The sequence below is a fragment of the Apaloderma vittatum genome, unplaced genomic scaffold, assembly GCF_000703405.1.
Source record: "Apaloderma vittatum isolate BGI_N311 unplaced genomic scaffold, ASM70340v1 scaffold4217, whole genome shotgun sequence".
In the NCBI taxonomy this organism is placed as follows: Eukaryota; Metazoa; Chordata; class Aves; order Trogoniformes; family Trogonidae; genus Apaloderma; species Apaloderma vittatum.
Genome location: NW_009724357.1, coordinates 1 through 17,968, shown reverse-complemented (window position 1 = coordinate 17,968; position 17,968 = coordinate 1). Strand labels below are relative to the sequence as shown.

The following is a 17,968-nucleotide window of genomic DNA, read 5'->3' as shown; positions in this document are numbered from 1 at the left end:
TTGAAAGAAAAAAACAAATACAAATTAGGAACAATATACTAAAAAGTATTTTTAATGTATTTTTAATACCCTAGTGTTTGTCAGTTTTTCCTTTTTATTTTGTTTTATTTTTGTCTTACCTAAACTCAGAAACACATAATGAAAAATAGATTAGTTGGCAATAATCTATGATAATATCTGTATTTCTGACCCGTGTTAGTAAAGCTGATGTTTTTTGTGATGGCCACTTCTTGAAAAAGAAATTAAAAAAATTCTGTCACCTAGATTACAGCATGCAGCAACAAAAGTTAAGAGTGAAGTACAGAGTATGTTCTATACATATGATGAAACTTACACTAAAAATATTTTATACTAAGGTCTACTTTGTAAAATCCAAAACTTTTAAAACATCTGAAATTTGTACAAACAAATGAAAATAAGCATTGATGTTACTTAAAAAACCCCACTCTACTACAGCTGCTTGATAGATACATAATACCTGATAATGAAATATATGTGCAAACCTCTCTTCTGATGCCTGAAGTAGTTGCTGAAGGGCAAAAAATACTAGATCGAGATGTATTTATTACTATTCTCATGATCTCAGAAGTAGTCCTCTCAGAGGTAGTAGGAAGAAGCAGCATGTATTTCATCAGGAAAGCAGTATGATAACTTTGAGCAGCAGGCAAAAATTCGGCAAAATTTGAATTTTATGATTCTCATGATTATCATCCATGTCCCTTGTAACAGTTTGCTCAGTTTCTTGAAAACATATGTACAACTAAATTTTCAGGAAGTTGGAGCTGTGAGTTTTGTTGGGACTTTGTGGAGGCAAAGTATATTTTGATAAGCAATGGAAATCTGTGCTTTGGGAAAGATAAAGACAGTGATATCAAGGGAGCTGAAAAGTCAGTCTATTTTTGACAAAATGCTGTGATAAGCTACATACTGATTTTCTTTGCACAATATGTTATAAGGTGAACTGCACTGTTGCAATGCTATAATTTCCAAAACTCTCCTGAATAACACTAAATGGAAATGTCAATTTTCAACTGAAAATGTCTTTCCATTATTTGGTTAATATTAAGTGTGTTCTTAGTAATTAGCAGGCTGCCAGCTGAAGTGTAAAAAAAGATTTTTCACACTTTTCCACCAGTGATGTGGAAGCACTGTTGAAAGAAACACTACTCCAATAAACCTTCAAGGCTTAAAGCAAGGTTAGGTTTAACACAGACCAGAATTGAGAAAACTCATCTTAAGTGATCGTGACCACCATAGCTAAAACTACTTCAAATTTGTAGCTGTAATTTGAAAAGGCTACTTTGCTTTACATGATAAGGCTGATTAGCTGCTATTAACAGAAGATAACATGCTCCTCTATTTCTCCCGCATCTTCGTCCTGTGACAAGATATTTCTGCTCTCACAATATGTACTGATTAGCCTCTATCTGGTAAGAGAAAGGGCTACTCTCAATTTCTCAGTTTCAACTTCCACACCTTCCAGACATAACAGAGATATTCTCCTACCGATTTAGAGAAAATACTCTTATTTTAATCAGATAAAACAACCGAGAACACAACATTATTTTTTTTCCTAAGCTGTTCCAATTACTGCCATTCCAGAAATACAAATTTCAGCATTTTATGATCCATTCACAAGGGCAGTTCTTGCTGACTATAAGTAAAAAACACTAATTACGTCTTGACTAACACACCTGTAACCTAAAGTGGCTGTGGGAACTCGCAAGTTCCACTGTTCAGATGGATTTGCAGAATGTGCCATTAAATCAAAACTCTTGCAAGAGTCTTGATAACCCTCCTATGAAAACCTGAATCTTCTATAACATTAAGAGTAATTTAGTGTATTTGCTTGCAAAGTAAAACAGGAGAAGCTTGTCTGCCTCCCATAGGAAGTAGTTTTGCTTACTGGGACTATCTTCATAGACAGGAAGCTATTAAAAGTACTCAAAATCAACCCCCATCACCAGAAGCAAAGATTAAGCTTTAGCACTGCTTCCCCACTAAATACAACACAGTCAGGATTTCTCATATATGATCTTTGTGGAAGATGCTGCTTAAGATGAAAGCCAAAGATTTTTTATAAAGGGACTTGCTAGTACATCAGACTGCAAGGAATAGTCTCCTTCGAGGATCTCAAGCAGTCAGCAGGCAAAAACGGGAAACTGGAAGAATTATACAACAAAAAAGAACAAAACTGAAAATCTCTCAATCATACAACAAAACAAATCAGTATTCAAAAACCCTTTACAATGGAGAAAGATGCAGATAAGTTGCACCCCATACTGTTGGACAGGTAGAGAAGAAATAAGGGCTCTTGGAGGGACAATGATACACATTGCTCAGATTTATTAGATGCCAGGCACAAAGTGAATGTGCCTGCTAGTCATTGGGTTGAAGACGTTATGTAATTGTTTAAATGGATATATAGTTCCTACTTTCAAACTACATACAATACAATACAAGCTGCACTCATAAAGAAAAATGTGTGTCTATGAACATATATGTAATGAATTGTAGCTGTCTGTGAGATGGGGATATTGCTAAGGCACATAATATCATTAGACTGGATTAAGTGCATGAGATCAAAGAATTTCATTCCAGGTTTTGTCATAAGGCAAGTTCTGTGTCTGGAGTTCAGTTAAGCCTAGTCAAAAGAGTCAGGATTAATCTGACTAAGGCACAAATCTGTATCACATCTCTAGTGAATGGGCAAAGATAGGGACTTCTAGTAACAATTTTATCTCTCTTTTAAGTAGATGTCTAAATCAGGCCAGGTGAACTGTACTTTAAATGTGCCCTAACTTTTCTCCACCTACATATAACAAAGGAAGACTTGAAGGACTAGCTAAGACATGGATTCACTATAGATATCTTCCAGAGTGTACAACTCACATGTGACATGACTATTTTGAGATAAAAACTGAAAATCTGGTACAGAGCTTTTGGTCACACTGCAATATCCACAGTCGCAGAGACAGTGAGAATGATAACGCATCATCTTGACAAGTCAGATGAAAACAATTCAACTCTTCTGGCAGAGAAATTTTTAATGCTCCTCCCATCGTTACTACACCTCTGCATTTTAATTATATCGGAGAACTTCATCACAGTCAGTTGAAGAAATCTAATAAATCAAAATGTCTGTAGGCCAAGCAACTTCTGCAATTCTGTTATAGCTCTCTTAAACTATTTTGAAAATAAAATTGTTTTACCTTGAGTTCAAGTAAAATATAAGTATTAGACAAGACACAATTCTTAAAAAAAATATTTTATATGAAATATTCTAGTTAGTTTGTATGGCTGCCTCCATTTATTTTCTTTTTTTTTTCTGGTTTTGTTACATATAAATTATTCCTGTCCTATACGTGAACAGTAAGAAAAACTACTTGTTTTTCTGCACCTTTTGCCACCCGTTATATCAAATTTAAGTTGCATGATTTATTTTTATGGTATTAAATTTAATAAAAATTAAGATGTCTTTAAATAATTGTGTTTTGAGGCAGTCTAACCACTCAAAACTTTCAAGTAAAGGTGGTAAAAATAAAATATACTATGTCTGATACACAGAAACATGCTTTAAATGTAAAAAAGAAAAAAGAAAAGATATGAAAAAAGAATATTTCATGAAGCTCTAAGGCTTTATTCTGCAATAACGCATAGCACTGTAGTACTCAGATAACAGCAAACGATTCCCATTTTTATGAATGATGGATTAAATCAAACATATGCAACTATGTCACAATGAAGAATATTACATCAGCAAATTGAATGATTCAAAATATGTTTTTCTTTGTACAGCAGACTGTAGTATTATTAATCAAAATCACTAACCTCTGATTACTAATTGTTAGAATTTAATACAATTTATAATACACATAAATGCACACACTAAAGTTTAAGAAATGTGAGATTAACATAGTGATAGTTTAAATAGATGTACTGTGTATTTTAACATAGTGTTCCCAGAATATAAGTAGAAAACTAACTCTTTCTGTTCTGTATAATCAAGTTTGAATCTCTTATGGTTTTCACCCACTGAGATTTTTCAAAATTATACCAAGACCATTTTCACCAGATTAATTTTTTTTATTCATTTTACATTTCTATATTTGCAGCACAGTGCATGCAAATAAATGGCGAAATGTACATGCAAACTTGGCTACAGTTACATTCAGGTAACCCTCTCTTTTCCAAATAACGACACCTGAGAAACATACTCCCTACATTATACAGTATCTTTTAAAACAAACAAACAAACAAAACAAATCAGGCCCAAAACATGTAATAGTTGCTCTGGTCACAAAAGCAGTTTCCTTCGAGAAAAGCACAGCACAGCACATTAACTAACAGGCATAAAATAATTCACAATACATACAATATCAGAGGTTTACATACCATCAAGAAGGCAAGAAAAAAAGCAAGAAAGGAAGGCAAAAGAACAGGAAAAGATATGGGGAAAGGAAATACTACAGAAGTACTACAGACTTTATGTGGTATGCAATATTTTTAAGAGGCCTAATTTTATTTTTTTATGGACCTAATATTGTAGCAGAATAACCACAAACCAAAAGCATGTAAATTTTTCTACATCCATTCCCTCCTCCTGACTGCTTTTAAAAATTATTTTATTTCGCAGTAAGTAAAGTTAATAAATGGCAGTAAAAGTGGGAAAGAGATTTCCTAGAGCAATGTAGGCAGGAAGTTAACGTTTTGAAGGATTCATCAGGTCTGATCTCCATGTAACCTGAGGCGTATACTTATTTATCAACAATTACATCACAGTTAGTTCTTGAATTACATTACATTAAATAAGAACACCCAAACAGGTTAGGAGATGATGTTAATATTACCTTTGTAAAATGAGTGGGCAAAGCTCTGCTCAGGAATTAACTTGGCAAGGAATCCATGGTTCAAACTTGGGTGAGGGATAGATGGTATGACCACAACTGTGGAGAAAATCATGGAATCAAATGTGAGCCAGCTAGCATTCACGTGTGGCCTGGTCCACTGTGGATCCATGACAGATATCCTATCTCATTGAAACATGCAAATATGGTATTTTCAACAAAAAAAAAAATTAAAAAAGCATTTCTAAAGGAAGGAAACAAGTTCTGTATCAGGAGATAGGAAACAGCACACTTGTTATTTGGGCACTTCAAGAGCAACATTCATGAGGAAAAAGAGACACAGATAGATAGATATATACACACACACAGAGGCAAGACAATCATGGATGAAATAGTTCACTAAAATTAGCAGTTTCATAGTGCGGAACCATAACATATAAACAGGAAGGCATAAAAGAATATGATTTCACGTAACTGACTATGTTCATGTAGTATATTTAAAATGGGAAACCTACAAGCACATGGACTTTAAAAAATATGCATACATACTAAATTAAAACATCACGATGAACCAGAAAATAAAGACTAAATGTAAATTTGACACAAATTGGAAGATAAATCCTATGAAAGATAAATTAAAAAAGTAATTAAAAATCAATTCAAGAAGAAAAACATAAAGAAATAGCTCCATGGACAAATTCAGTTACTGTTTTCAGCTCTTTTAACATAGAAGGTACAGTTATAATCATTCCCATCAGCCGTGAAAAAAGCTACCGAACTGACAGTGTAAAATATTTGAAACTAAGTGGGGTAAAGCTGGGATCCCTAATTTCTGACGGGTTCTGACAGTTAAAGAACTCCCTCCCTCTCAGGCTAAACAACACACACTGGACTATTAATAAAAATCACAAACAGTTCAAAGAGGCAATAATAATGTTTCCTTTTTATTGTATTGTTTCCACAGGCTTTTTAAATGCAGGCACCAACACAGCAAGACTCCAAGGAAGCAGTCAGTCCTCCACCAGTACCCCTTCACCAACCTCCTCAGGCAAACAGGAGTTCACATGGGCAAATAGCTGTGTTTGCTGTTTAGGCATTTAATGGTATACAGATATCTGGTTTTCCTAACAAACAACAGATTCAGGCAGCTGTGCTGATCAACTGTCTTGTACTGCACAGCTTTAACGCCACCAGGCTCCCTGTTTCTTTTTAACTATTTTCAAAACAAAGGAAAAAGGCATAAAAAAGTAATATGCAAATGAAAATTACTTATACCCTTTAAGCAAATATACAGAATAATTAAAATCTGCCAATGTATGTTATAGAGGAAGAAAGTAGCAAGTTATTTCTTATTAGGATCTTAAGCTACTCACTAAAAATACTGCGCAGCAAAATAATTACGAATCAAATAACATTTGAAGAAAACAAATGTACCTGTACTTGTCGGTGAATTTATTTCTTGTCTGATATTTCTACCTGCCTGGCTGCCAGATCTTGCAGTTTCTCGTTGTGGTTCTAGTATATCACGGTATTTGGAGACCATCAGAACAGAAATAAAGTAGACTACTGCCAAAGCTAAGAACTGAGCCTGTTTGCTGTCATCCTGTGTTGGAGAGAAAGGAACAGTTCTATAATATTGGACATTTCCATAGAATTTTCATACAAGATCCTCTCCAGTCTTAAAAAATAACACTTCTCTGAAATATTCCATCTGTTTGCATAGTAACAAATGTATTATGTAGATTTAATTCATTTTCAGTAGAGTACTATGCACACAGCATATATTAGGTACTGAATTTTACCAGAAATTTGGCAGCTGCGCAAATCTCGGGCTATGGATTCAAAAGACATTTCAGAACAGAGGCTTGGCTCTGCTCTGAGTGCTTTCAACAGCATGGGCAACTGACTTTCGTAGCCCCAAGGATGAGACTCTCAAAGCTTTTGCCACAAGAAGGTACAGGGCACTACTGCTGAGAGAAAAATAAGCTCACTGATGCATTTCTAGCAAACACGGGACATGTAAGCAGGCATAACAGCCTGTGCTAGCATCTAAAAGCAGGAGAGATATGACCATTGTTTTTCTCCCAGCAATAAATCCCAGCTCGTACATTCTGACTTCTCCTTCAAAAGCATGTCAGCAGCAGTCCTAGTTTTCTAGGACTCTGATTTAAATAAACATCAGGACAAGAACTAGGCTGTCTTCTTTTCCTCCTGCCTCACACAGGCTACTGTTTCATGGCTCAGATATCATCCTGACTGAGCCTAAGTGGCTGTAGTTCAACTGAAATGTCTTTTATTACTAACCCAACATGGCAGAATTAAGACCTCAGCCTCTATCTACCCCTATAGTGGTTTTACCTTATCTCAATTCCACAAGTATGCATTTTGTATTACAAATCCAGGGCTTACTTTCCACATTTTCTGGGTGTTACTTAATATAGTTCCACGTCTTTGCAATTCTTCTAATAATTAGAAATCATCTTGTTAAATTTTTTTCACAGAAATGTCTGAAACAATATTTCCTCTATTCCCTTCTCCTCTAGTTAAGAAAAGAGTAGGTGACAGATCTCCACCTAATTCAACCTTGCCCCTTCAAGTTGATCAGGTAATTCTGACAGATAATTTTTTGTGTATGCCAAGTTCTACTTTCTTCTTTTTAAAGCTATTTCTAACTTTAGTATTCAATCCACTTGAATTTAGCTCAGAGAAGTTTAAACATATCCATTTGTGCATATATAATAATTCCTGTTATGCTACTTTCAAAACCTAATACATTCTGGAAGAGTTTTAAGCTAAAAAACAACTGCAGACAAACTTGAAAACATTTATATATATATATTTATATAGTGTATGCATATATATGTTTAGAAGAAGTAATAATTGTCTTTATAAATCAATCCGCTGTAGTTCAGCAATACATATAGTAATTCTTCCTCTGGTTGTACAAATAGCTGACACTTTAGTAATACACTTTTAAGCAGCATAGGTCATAACTGATTTATTCTGGCTGTGATTATTTGGCTGCTATAAGTCTGACTTAAACACGGCTACCTCAAATAGCTTACCAGTAGGACTTTAAAGTGCAGAAAGGGGCTGGTAGTTACAAAGTCACAAGGAGACGGTTTGCAAATAATATACAAAGTGTTACACACAAAGGATATTTTTAATTCTGGTACAATCAAAATGTAAGTGATCATTTTGCAGAAGAAAGAATTACAGCATAAATTACTCACCACATCGCGAAAAACAACTGCTCGCAAACGATTAATATCAACATCCTGAAGAAGTCTGTCAGGGTCTTTTATAGGAGAAAGATTGCCGGGGACATTTTCAAGAGGAGTCTAAAAATAAGAAGTAGTGACATTTTTCATTCTCCCCCATTATCAAAGCATTTCTCTTATAAACTTAATTTAACACCTTTTTTTACATATTGCTTCAGTTTAAGATGCTCTTTTCCTATCAATATACTTCCACTATCATGCTCAGACAAGGGTTCTAAAAGCAATATTTTGATTTACTCTTTTAATCCTAACTATATAGTTCTAAATTGTTGCGTCTTCCCAGTACATCAGAATAACTGTATCTCTTCCCAGAGTCAAGATATTAACTTGCACAGAAAAACTTAATTCAGATTACGGTTATTTCAGAGGAATACAATAAATTATTTCTAATACATGTGTTACATTTCAAAATGATGAGCAGAAATATTTTTTAAAAAAAACATTTATGTTCATTTTACTGAGAATTATTACAGAGTATTTACAAAATAACTGTTATTATAAAAGCATAGAGTAGCATGCCTCTTTTAAAAATGATAATGTATTGCAAATGATGCCTAAACACCTAAAAGTCTCCTTACACTGATCTGCTTTGCACTGAATGTGCCAACATGGAGAAATGCAATGTTTCTGTGAGATTTAATGAAATAATATTACGAAAAGAGCTGAGGTTGTGAATGCTAGCTGGAGAAGCCTTTAGAGAAGAGAAAATACTGAATTTAGTAATGAAAATACAGTAGCAAAAAGAAGGAATCCTTCATGACATACAAAGTGTTGTATATAAGTTACAGGCTGTGCTAAATCCCTTGAGATTTTAGTTTCAGTATTCCCATAGCGTTAAAGCTATGTAAACATAGTAAACAAAACAAAACAAAAAAATCAATAATTAATGTAACTGGAAAAAGCTGTAAGTGAGTATGAAACAAGTTTCGTTCCTAAAATCACATAAAAAGTCTGTTGAAATTACCGGAACTCAGATGTTCTACCAACAAAGATGTGACTGCAGGATTTCATCAAAACTGCAAGTGCCCTGGCAGGTCAAAAAAGCTATGCAGGTGTCTATGACTGATGTCAGTTACGGGGACTCACTCTTTGAAGTAGACCAAGTAAGAGTGAAAAAGCTTCTTTCTAATAAACCCTCTCACATACTTCTACTTTTAAGCATTTCATAGCAAAACCCTAAGCTTTTGCCAAGTATTTGAGAAGGCATTTACAATTGTTTTCTGACCCTATAAAGCACAGCCTTGTCATTGCTGTTGTTAGCTGAGGCCTGGGTTACCTTGGTTGCTGCTGCTGCAGTTACACCCTGAAGAGCATCTTGAGTTTTACCACTGATTAATGATGTCTTGTTCACTCGCTCCCTCTGCCTTTGCCGACATTCTAAGCAGTTTCTCACAGCCACACAACAAACTAAAAAGAAGTTGCAAAAATGTAACGAATCAGAATATTTTTTCATTATTATGTTCAGAAGCTGTCTTACGTCAATAACCATTTCTAAATAGTAAGTGCAACAGAGTTCTCACATTAGACTCTCCGTTGGTACTAAGAAAGCATTATGGTGACTTACTTCATTCTTTAGTTGAACAACTAAGTAATCTATATAACTATATATATGAAAATATAGTCCTTGAGTGCTTGAGCCGGAGCTCTCATGTGTTATTAATTATCTATCAGTACTTAAAATCTGAGAGTACTTAGGTACAGCTAGAATAGAAAAAAAAAAAAGTAAGCAGTAATTTACAATCTGATGAAAACTGATCATTGAGAATAAACCACAGGTTTTATACCGGGAGAAGTATAATTATCAATGACTTAGTAAGTGGTATGAATACTAACAGGACAAAATCTGAGAAAAAAGTTATTAATTATTTGAGAGATGAAAAAGTATGTGGAAATTTAACATTAGCAAAACAGTGTTACGTGATATGACAGTAAAAATTTAATGTTCCCAAGAATGAAGTGATACAGATTTAATAGAATTATTCATAATTATTCCTAATTATTTGAATTATTCATAAACTTTTAAATTTCCTAAACTAATTGTAACAGTATATAGCAAATAGTAAAAAGTGAGGATAGGTGCCAGACTAGCAATGTATACTAAAGTCTACAGAGTCTGAACATGTTTTTAATCTTACATAGCCTATAAATAGCCTTCCAAATCGATCAAGACTTGGACAAGGAAACATGCATGCAGCAAAGCATTTTTTAAGAAAAAAAAATTCTCCGTTTACTTACTTACATTTAATATTTGTATTCCTCCAGAACACATACAACTTGAAATACATAAGGAAGAACAATTTCAGACATGTCATTTTAACTCAACCTTGAGCCTAAACTGAATCAGTCTTAAAACTGTACCAAATCAACAATAAACAGTATTCTTATTTTAGCACATCATAGTCTGTACAAGTCCTTTCCTCCAAGTGTCACTATTTGATCCATCTGTAGCTCATTGATCTGTAAGTAATTATTTAATATAAACTGTTTGCCAACTTACCAAGCCTTAGGCACTGTCGCATTAGACCTCCAGAAGACATGTTTTTTTCAGCTTCAATCTCACTAAAATTTAGAGAACTGGCAAATACTAGTACATCAACCATTGCCATCAGACGGCTGAGAAAAGTTACTGCTGTCTCTGCTGACATTCCTTGTGTCACTTCAATATTTTCCAATTCAGTCTTTAAAAGGAGAAATTGAATTAAACAGTTTGAACACAACTGAAATATAAAGACAGCATATACACACAAATCTAAATTGCTATGTTTAATGAGAAATATATTGAAAAGTTATTTTAAAATCTATTACCATTAATGTAAACTGAGTGAAATTCAAAGTCAGACAGCATGAGGAATATCATTTACATTTACATGCTGTAATAGATGAGAAAAAGCCTGATATAAATGAGAATGTTATTAGCAATTACCTAAAGAAAAAGTGTGGCCAGATAATAAATCAATGCATGGTATGCAAGGGTGCAATGTACTCCTATAGTCTTCCATAGGCAAAGGTAGTAGATTAAAGCAGTTACTGTCTTTATAGCTTTTACATTCCTTTAGATAAGCAAGTAAATGTGAGAAGTGCAGTGAGAAAAAAACAGGCACTTTTGCCCTGTTTCCACAAACTGATTCACCCTAGGAGTGCATGTACCATATTTAGGACAAGAGGAAACAGCCTCAAGCTGTGCAAGGGGAGGTTTAGATGGGATATTAGGAAAAATTTCTTCACTGAAAGGGTTGTCAAGCACTGGCACAGGCTGCCCAGGGAAGTGGTTGAGTGACCGTCCTTGGAACTATTTAAAATACATGTAGATGTGGTGTGTAGGGACACGGTTTAGTGGTGGACCTGGCATTGCTGGGTTAATGGTTGAACTCAATGTTCTTAAAGGCCTTTTCCAACATAAATAGTTCTATGATTCCACTATTCTATACAGGAACCGGAGAAAGGTTCCTCTCTCTTGGAGTCAGAAAAGAGAACTTTTACTTCCTCATAATGGCAACAGAGGAGAAGTAAAAATGTGACAAATGACATGCTTCCCAGAGAACAGTCACTGCTTTCCTAGTGTTGGATTCTCTTTAATGGGAATCCACAGAAAAATGCTGAATGAGGTCAGTATTTCTTAAACCTAAAAGGGGCTCATGTTTTTATCCAGAAAGTTATTTAGACGTCCAGAGTCATGTTTTCAAATGCAATCAGGAGTCTAACAGTGCTGATAAGTGAGGAAACAGTCAGCTCAGCTAGAAAAAAAATGAGTGTCCGTTTAAACACTTTTACCTCTGGAGCTAGGCAAAACAGAAAATATGATTTGGTACTTGACTGCCCACGTTTATATGCCTAAATACTATTTTTGAAATTGTTTACAGTTGAATGTCAGCAAGATTTCAGATTGCAGGCTTTTCTGAGCACTGAGTTCAGTTCCATTGGAAAGCACTACTTTCATTGTGTGTGTTTATTCATTTGCTTAGAAGTCTCTATAAAAAACAAATCTTTTTTTAGTGCTATTAAGGCCATTTCCTTCCAAAGAAGTACAGAAAAATAAAAAATCCTTTATTTCCATACTTCTAAAAAACCCAATATCCTCACTGATGAGTCTTTTTAGAATATTTTACATTCAAAATTATAAAAGCGCAAACCGTGCCAAACAGTATTAAGGAAACAACTGTTTTGAAAGACGAGAGATATAATGTGGCACGTGTCACAACGATGATAGACACCACTTCATTTATTTTTTCTTAGAGATGTAACATGTTGGTTTCATGAGTGATATAGGGAAGGGCTGTCACCTGTCTGATCTGCCCCATAATATCAGAAAAATGGTAAATTGACAACTCTAGGAAGAACAATTTCCAGCCTGTCTTCTTTAGTCAGGTCTTCCCTGCTCAGTGCATGCTATGTTCCTACTTTTTTGGAAAAATAGGGGGTTTTATAATAGATTGGAACGCCATTTTTGAAAGCACTCATCCAAAGAAAACTTACTTACGACAAATCTATAACCATAAGAGTCTGCTAGAAAAAGTCATAGATGGTTATAGAAACTCGAACTTCAAACTCATGCTTGAAATAACATCAGGCTTGATAGCAGCCAATTGGCTGCCTGCTGTTGATTTTTCTCAAGCTTCAACTGTATTACATCAACCGTAGTCTTAAACCTCCTCAGAATATCTCCTGCCTTTTTTTTGCAGCTTTTTTTTTTTTTGCAATTTATAAAATAAATTCATTTTGTGTTAATGCTTTAGCATATTTTATCAAGATTTTTGCAAACTTCAAATTGAAAAAAAACGAAACCCAACCAACCCTTTCTTTTTCAGGAAGCTCCCTAAATTTTGCTGGATGGAAGAAAAAAAAGAAGGCTGACACTTTTTTTTTTCCCACAGCAAAACTTACCATCAGTTTTACCTCTTAAATATAGCACATTGATATTCTAATAACATTTAAAATAAGTTCCACTGTTGATCAAGCTGCCTTCAGGTTTAGCAATATTTTAGACAGATGTAGCTCAAAAATTTTTGGAAGTGAACTGATCACCATTTCATGACAATTCAGCATACTTTAAGAGCAGTAACAAGTATCACAAGTATCCCACACAATATGTGCAGGGCCTAAAGAGGATTTTTTTTTTCTACTGATAACCACATTTATAAATTAAATTAGCTTATAGGCCTGCCTACATTCAGTCTGGTACATAACAGTGAGCATCATAGTTAACAATGAATTAAGTTACTCACGGGAATCAAGTTAGGAAAAGTTAATGATTACACTCAATATATTCCTTTTCACATCCTACTATATGATATAGGAAAATAATAACAATAATAAAAAAAGCCAAAATATTAAATGATCAAAAAGAAGCTATTTTTGAAAATGCAAAAAACTGAAACTTACAGCAGCAATACTAACCTTAGAACCCTGGACATGCAACAGACAAAACAGACAACAGATCACAACAATAAAAGAAAAAGAAAATTATTTAAGTTAACTAAAAATACAATGTAAAATTGAAACAAATTAGTATCTTGGAATTACACATTTGTTTAATTTATAATTAAAACAGCAAAGTATTTCAGCTCAGCATGAACATTTGAAAATAAAGGCTTCGAAGAGACAGCTATGCACAAGGAAAACTGTAAATCTTGTATTATTATCAAGTTCATGTAAACATTGATTCTTCCAAACCAATGTGCATCTTTTATATAGTACATAGAGCAATTTTATGAAGCAATGTAAACCAAAGTAATGTTTTTACTGATTATATAGAAATAAAATGAGGATTTTACAATAAGCCATTCAACTGAAATGTAATAAAGTAGTTAATCCTCGTATGAGGAGGAAAATATGTTTAAAATGCTTTGACAAAACACATATAAATCACAAAAAGCAAACTGGTTCTTCATGCATAATGTTCTTTCCTTCGAAGCAACAAAAGATATCTTGTTATGTATATTACATTTGAGCATGATTTCTTCAACTAATATCATACTGGATATTGGATATTCAAACCAGTATCTTACTGGATAGTTGAATGCTTTTGACCCACAGGAAAAAAAAAAAAAGAAGAAAAACACAAATTCACTAAGCCGCTGGGACTAAGTTAGTCTTCAAATCCCTATGTTCATAATTAAATAGGTGTATTAATTTTTTATGCTTTAATTTTAGCTATAGGCTAGGAACTAATCCTTAAGTTTTCATCAGTTATGTTGTATGAAGAGAAAGAAAATGAATTTCAAGAGTATGTCAGTATTTTCATCATTTAAATAGTGGCAAAATCCAATCTGAGAGAAAGAAAAACAAGCTGAAACAAACTGCTTGCTTTCCTTTGGGAACAGAAAACACCAAGTTGAACCAGTTTTTAAATGTGTCATCCTCTTTTGTAGCTGGATGCACCTCGAGAATTAACCTGTGGCTATTAAATCAGGTAGTTTTACATCAGCATGCCACTGCTGATTCTCAGAATTGTTACAGATCCCACAGAACCTGTGGCACCACGTCAGTCCTGAACAGGATAATGCTAACATTATATGCAGAACACAGCTCATCTTGGCTTTAAATCCACAGATCTGCTAAGGCTGTTTTTAAATGTTTAACTGAATTTTGTAGATGGCCGTTCATATAAAACCAGCAGCCTTCAGATCACAACTTGAGAGCTGCTGTTTTAAATGCTTCAAGGAAGAATTAGAATTACAGACTTCATAGAATAAGTGGAAAAACAAAGCAATCACAAGGGGTCTGGAAATTTGCTCTCAGTTGTCAACTCCTCAAATTTCTTCTGCCTTAGCCAGTGTCCTCAAGCCCTTGCTACAGCTGCTAACCTTGTAGTAAGAAAAGATTACTTCAAATTCCTAGCTTGTACACAAAGTGCTTCATCTGGCAACCAACTGCTGTTAGCAGAAAGCATCTTCCACAAACCTTGTTCCTTACAACTCCCCAAATATGTTTTTTTCACACTTGCATGCAATCTTAAAAATGTCTTCCTTATAGATGTAATTAAAAAAAGAAAGCCTCAAAGACCTCCCCCACAGAAAGTGAAAAAAAAAAGGGAAATCAGTATTTCACATTTTATGGCCTTCCTATAATAAAGGCAGAGTTATCTAATATCCCTAATTTAATAAGCAATACACCAAAATCAACAGCGGAACACATTCCAGCTTATATTGTAAAACATCAAAACTGGTTATATTTTTTGCTAATATTTGCTTCAATTTCAATTGTTTCATATATACAGTCGACAACCCTTTAAAAATATCTGCATTTGAAGCGACTCCTTGTACAGACCCTAAGACAGAGCTGGTACAGAACTGAAACCAAGGGAAACATTAAAACATGTGGGACTAGATTACTGTGAATTACAGTCAACTTCATATTCCATACAAATGTATGGAATTGTGGATAAGTAGGATTGTGAGGTCGATAAAAAACTATGTGTTTCTGTCTGTCATCTGTTAGAAAATAAGTAAGCTACCTCATAAAAAGAGGCTGGATTCAGCTCCAGGTTAACAACCATTGTAGTCGACGGACCCTATAGGAATCTGAATGACCAGCCACCAGATGCCTACATCAGAGATGCCTGAATCATTTGTTTCTATTGAATAGATCTCCATTGGCTAGAAATCTAGTCCATATGTACTTCAAGTGAGTACTTAAATTTACTGTAATCTCTCCCTTAATTCCATCCTGGTTTAGCATCCTGAAGTAAAAGGATGGAATGACCTTTACTATCTGTTCTATAGCCTTTTTGCTCTCTTACTTCATTATTTCAGACCAAAAATTAAATTAATTTTTTAGAAGTAGATGTAAATATGTGTCTTGTGACACAAATACAACACACTAGGAGGAAATAAGAAAGAATTACTACTTTAAAATTTCAATACGGGTCCAGAAGGCCTTCAGTATGAATATCTGAGCATCACTATTCATGGAAAGTTAAAAAGAAAGAAATTAGGTAGAATGAGCTCATACTTGTTGATAAACTGAATATACCTATTCTACAGGATCTACAAAATGGACATCCTGCAAAAGCTTCAGAGAACAGAGATATGGAGGATCAGAGGCTTCCAAAGACAGACAGACTAAACTAGATGAAGACTCTATGGATTCAAATCGGCACACCAGGAGTTGTGACTCAAACCTACAAAGTCATAAGTGACATGGAGTTGAACAAAGATGTGATTAACTGCTCCTTTCATAGCATAAACAGTATGGCACATAGTGACTGTATACATTTAAGTAGACTTTAAAAAAAACAAAGACAAGTGCTTCAAAGCTTACTTTGTCAGTCTCAATGCCATAGGACATTGTGGAGGCTAAAAGCATAAGCAGCTTCAAAAAAGATTAGATAAAGTCTAGAAGGATAAATTCCTCAGAAGTTATTAAACATGACAGCCCAAACACCCTCTCTAGCTGTTTAAAATCCTAAACGTTGAAATAAAGTATCATTAGAGCAATCAATATGCTTGCTCAGACTTCTATATCCTGATGTAAGCTGCAAACAGTCAGTCCTGGAGGCAGAACGCTAAAACCAGCCGGGCCCTTGGGCTGACTCAGTAAGACAGCTTATCCAACATGTTAATAGCTTTCTCTGCTTGACTGGACTCCTAATACCATGCCCAATTTAAATTTCAGAATCACAAAATCAAATAGAATCGCACGATGACTGCGGTTGGAAGGGATTCATTAGATGCAACCCAAAATTTGGACTGTGTATCTTGTGGAAAAAAAAAATCCTTAATGTAATTAACTACAACACAGCAGGTTCCATCTGAAAATCAAGAAACACTTTTTCACTGTGAGGGTGATTGAGTACTGCAGATTGCCCAGGAAGGTGGTGAAGTCTCCAGCCTCAGAGATACTTGAAAGCCATCTGGACACAGTCCTTGGCACCCAGTTCTAGGTGATCCTGCCTGAGCAGGGAGGTTGGACTAGTTGACCTCCAGAAGTCCCTTTCAAACTCAACCATTCCATGATTCTGTGATCCCTGGAATTGATGAGGGAGAAAGCATATTGGCTCTTTCCTCCCTTCAGAGTTACTCTGGCAGGAAGTACCACTAGAAAGCCTGCTCTAACTGTTTTTATGCGGTGGAGATATCATACAAAACTTTCTGTTTCAGACCTCTTGTCTCTTCCAATTAGCAGCTCTTGGTAGGATAAGAGAGAGAAAGAGTCTTTTGTGACTGGCTGTAAGCACCAGGCTATCCTTTCTAGACTGAGAAGAAATATATTCCTAGCCAAGAGCCCTTCCACTTTCTCCACAGCAACTTCTTCACCTTCCTGCTAATGTTACGGGCAGGCAATGACAGAACAGGAATGGAGCTGAACGGGAGGGAAGCAGCTCCCTGCCAGGGGAATAAGATTACGAAATCACTATGTAGAGAGTAATGGTTATTTCTGGGCGGAGTCAATTTGTGATTTTATCAATTACTTCTTGCAACACTTTTTGTACATTTGTGATAAAAGTAATCCTTTTTTTTTTTTTTAATTTCACAGAGTAAGATTAATTCAGTTTGAAGCCAGCTACTGGTCTTTTTGTAAATTAGTTTATTTCACAATTTATTTTTAGTTTATTATCCTAAACAGATGGCAAAACTGAGCATTTAAGTAATACACACAGCCTCCTGTAGTGGAGAAATGCATGCATAATATACAAATTTTAAAAATGTAGTCTTTTGTATCAATGCAAGAAAATCATTGCTACTGTAGCACGGCAGTATCAATACACAATGTTTTAACGAATGGATGAGTAATTTATAAAGCTGTATCAGCTATCTATCTATATACACACATATATTTATTTATTATTCAGAACAGTGGGAAATGCTTAACCGCAAAATTATTATTTTATAGAATAATATA

General features: G+C 34.6%; 1 protein-coding gene across 1 annotated transcript in view; it reads right to left on the bottom strand.

Moving 5' to 3' along the window:
* The window catches only part of LOC104276214 (neurobeachin-like), a gene marked incomplete at both ends in the record, with an annotated part of 37,472 nt that extends 26,666 nt beyond the window's left edge, over nucleotides 1–10,806 (bottom strand). The window contains 4 exons of the mRNA XM_009872444.1: nucleotides 6,282–6,450; nucleotides 8,081–8,188; nucleotides 9,405–9,535; nucleotides 10,626–10,806. Coding sequence (XP_009870746.1) covers nucleotides 6,282–6,450; nucleotides 8,081–8,188; nucleotides 9,405–9,535; nucleotides 10,626–10,806 — 589 coding nt within the window. The remainder of the gene's footprint in view (nucleotides 1–6,281; nucleotides 6,451–8,080; nucleotides 8,189–9,404; nucleotides 9,536–10,625) is intronic.
* Nucleotides 10,807–17,968: the final 7,162 nt, after the last annotated feature.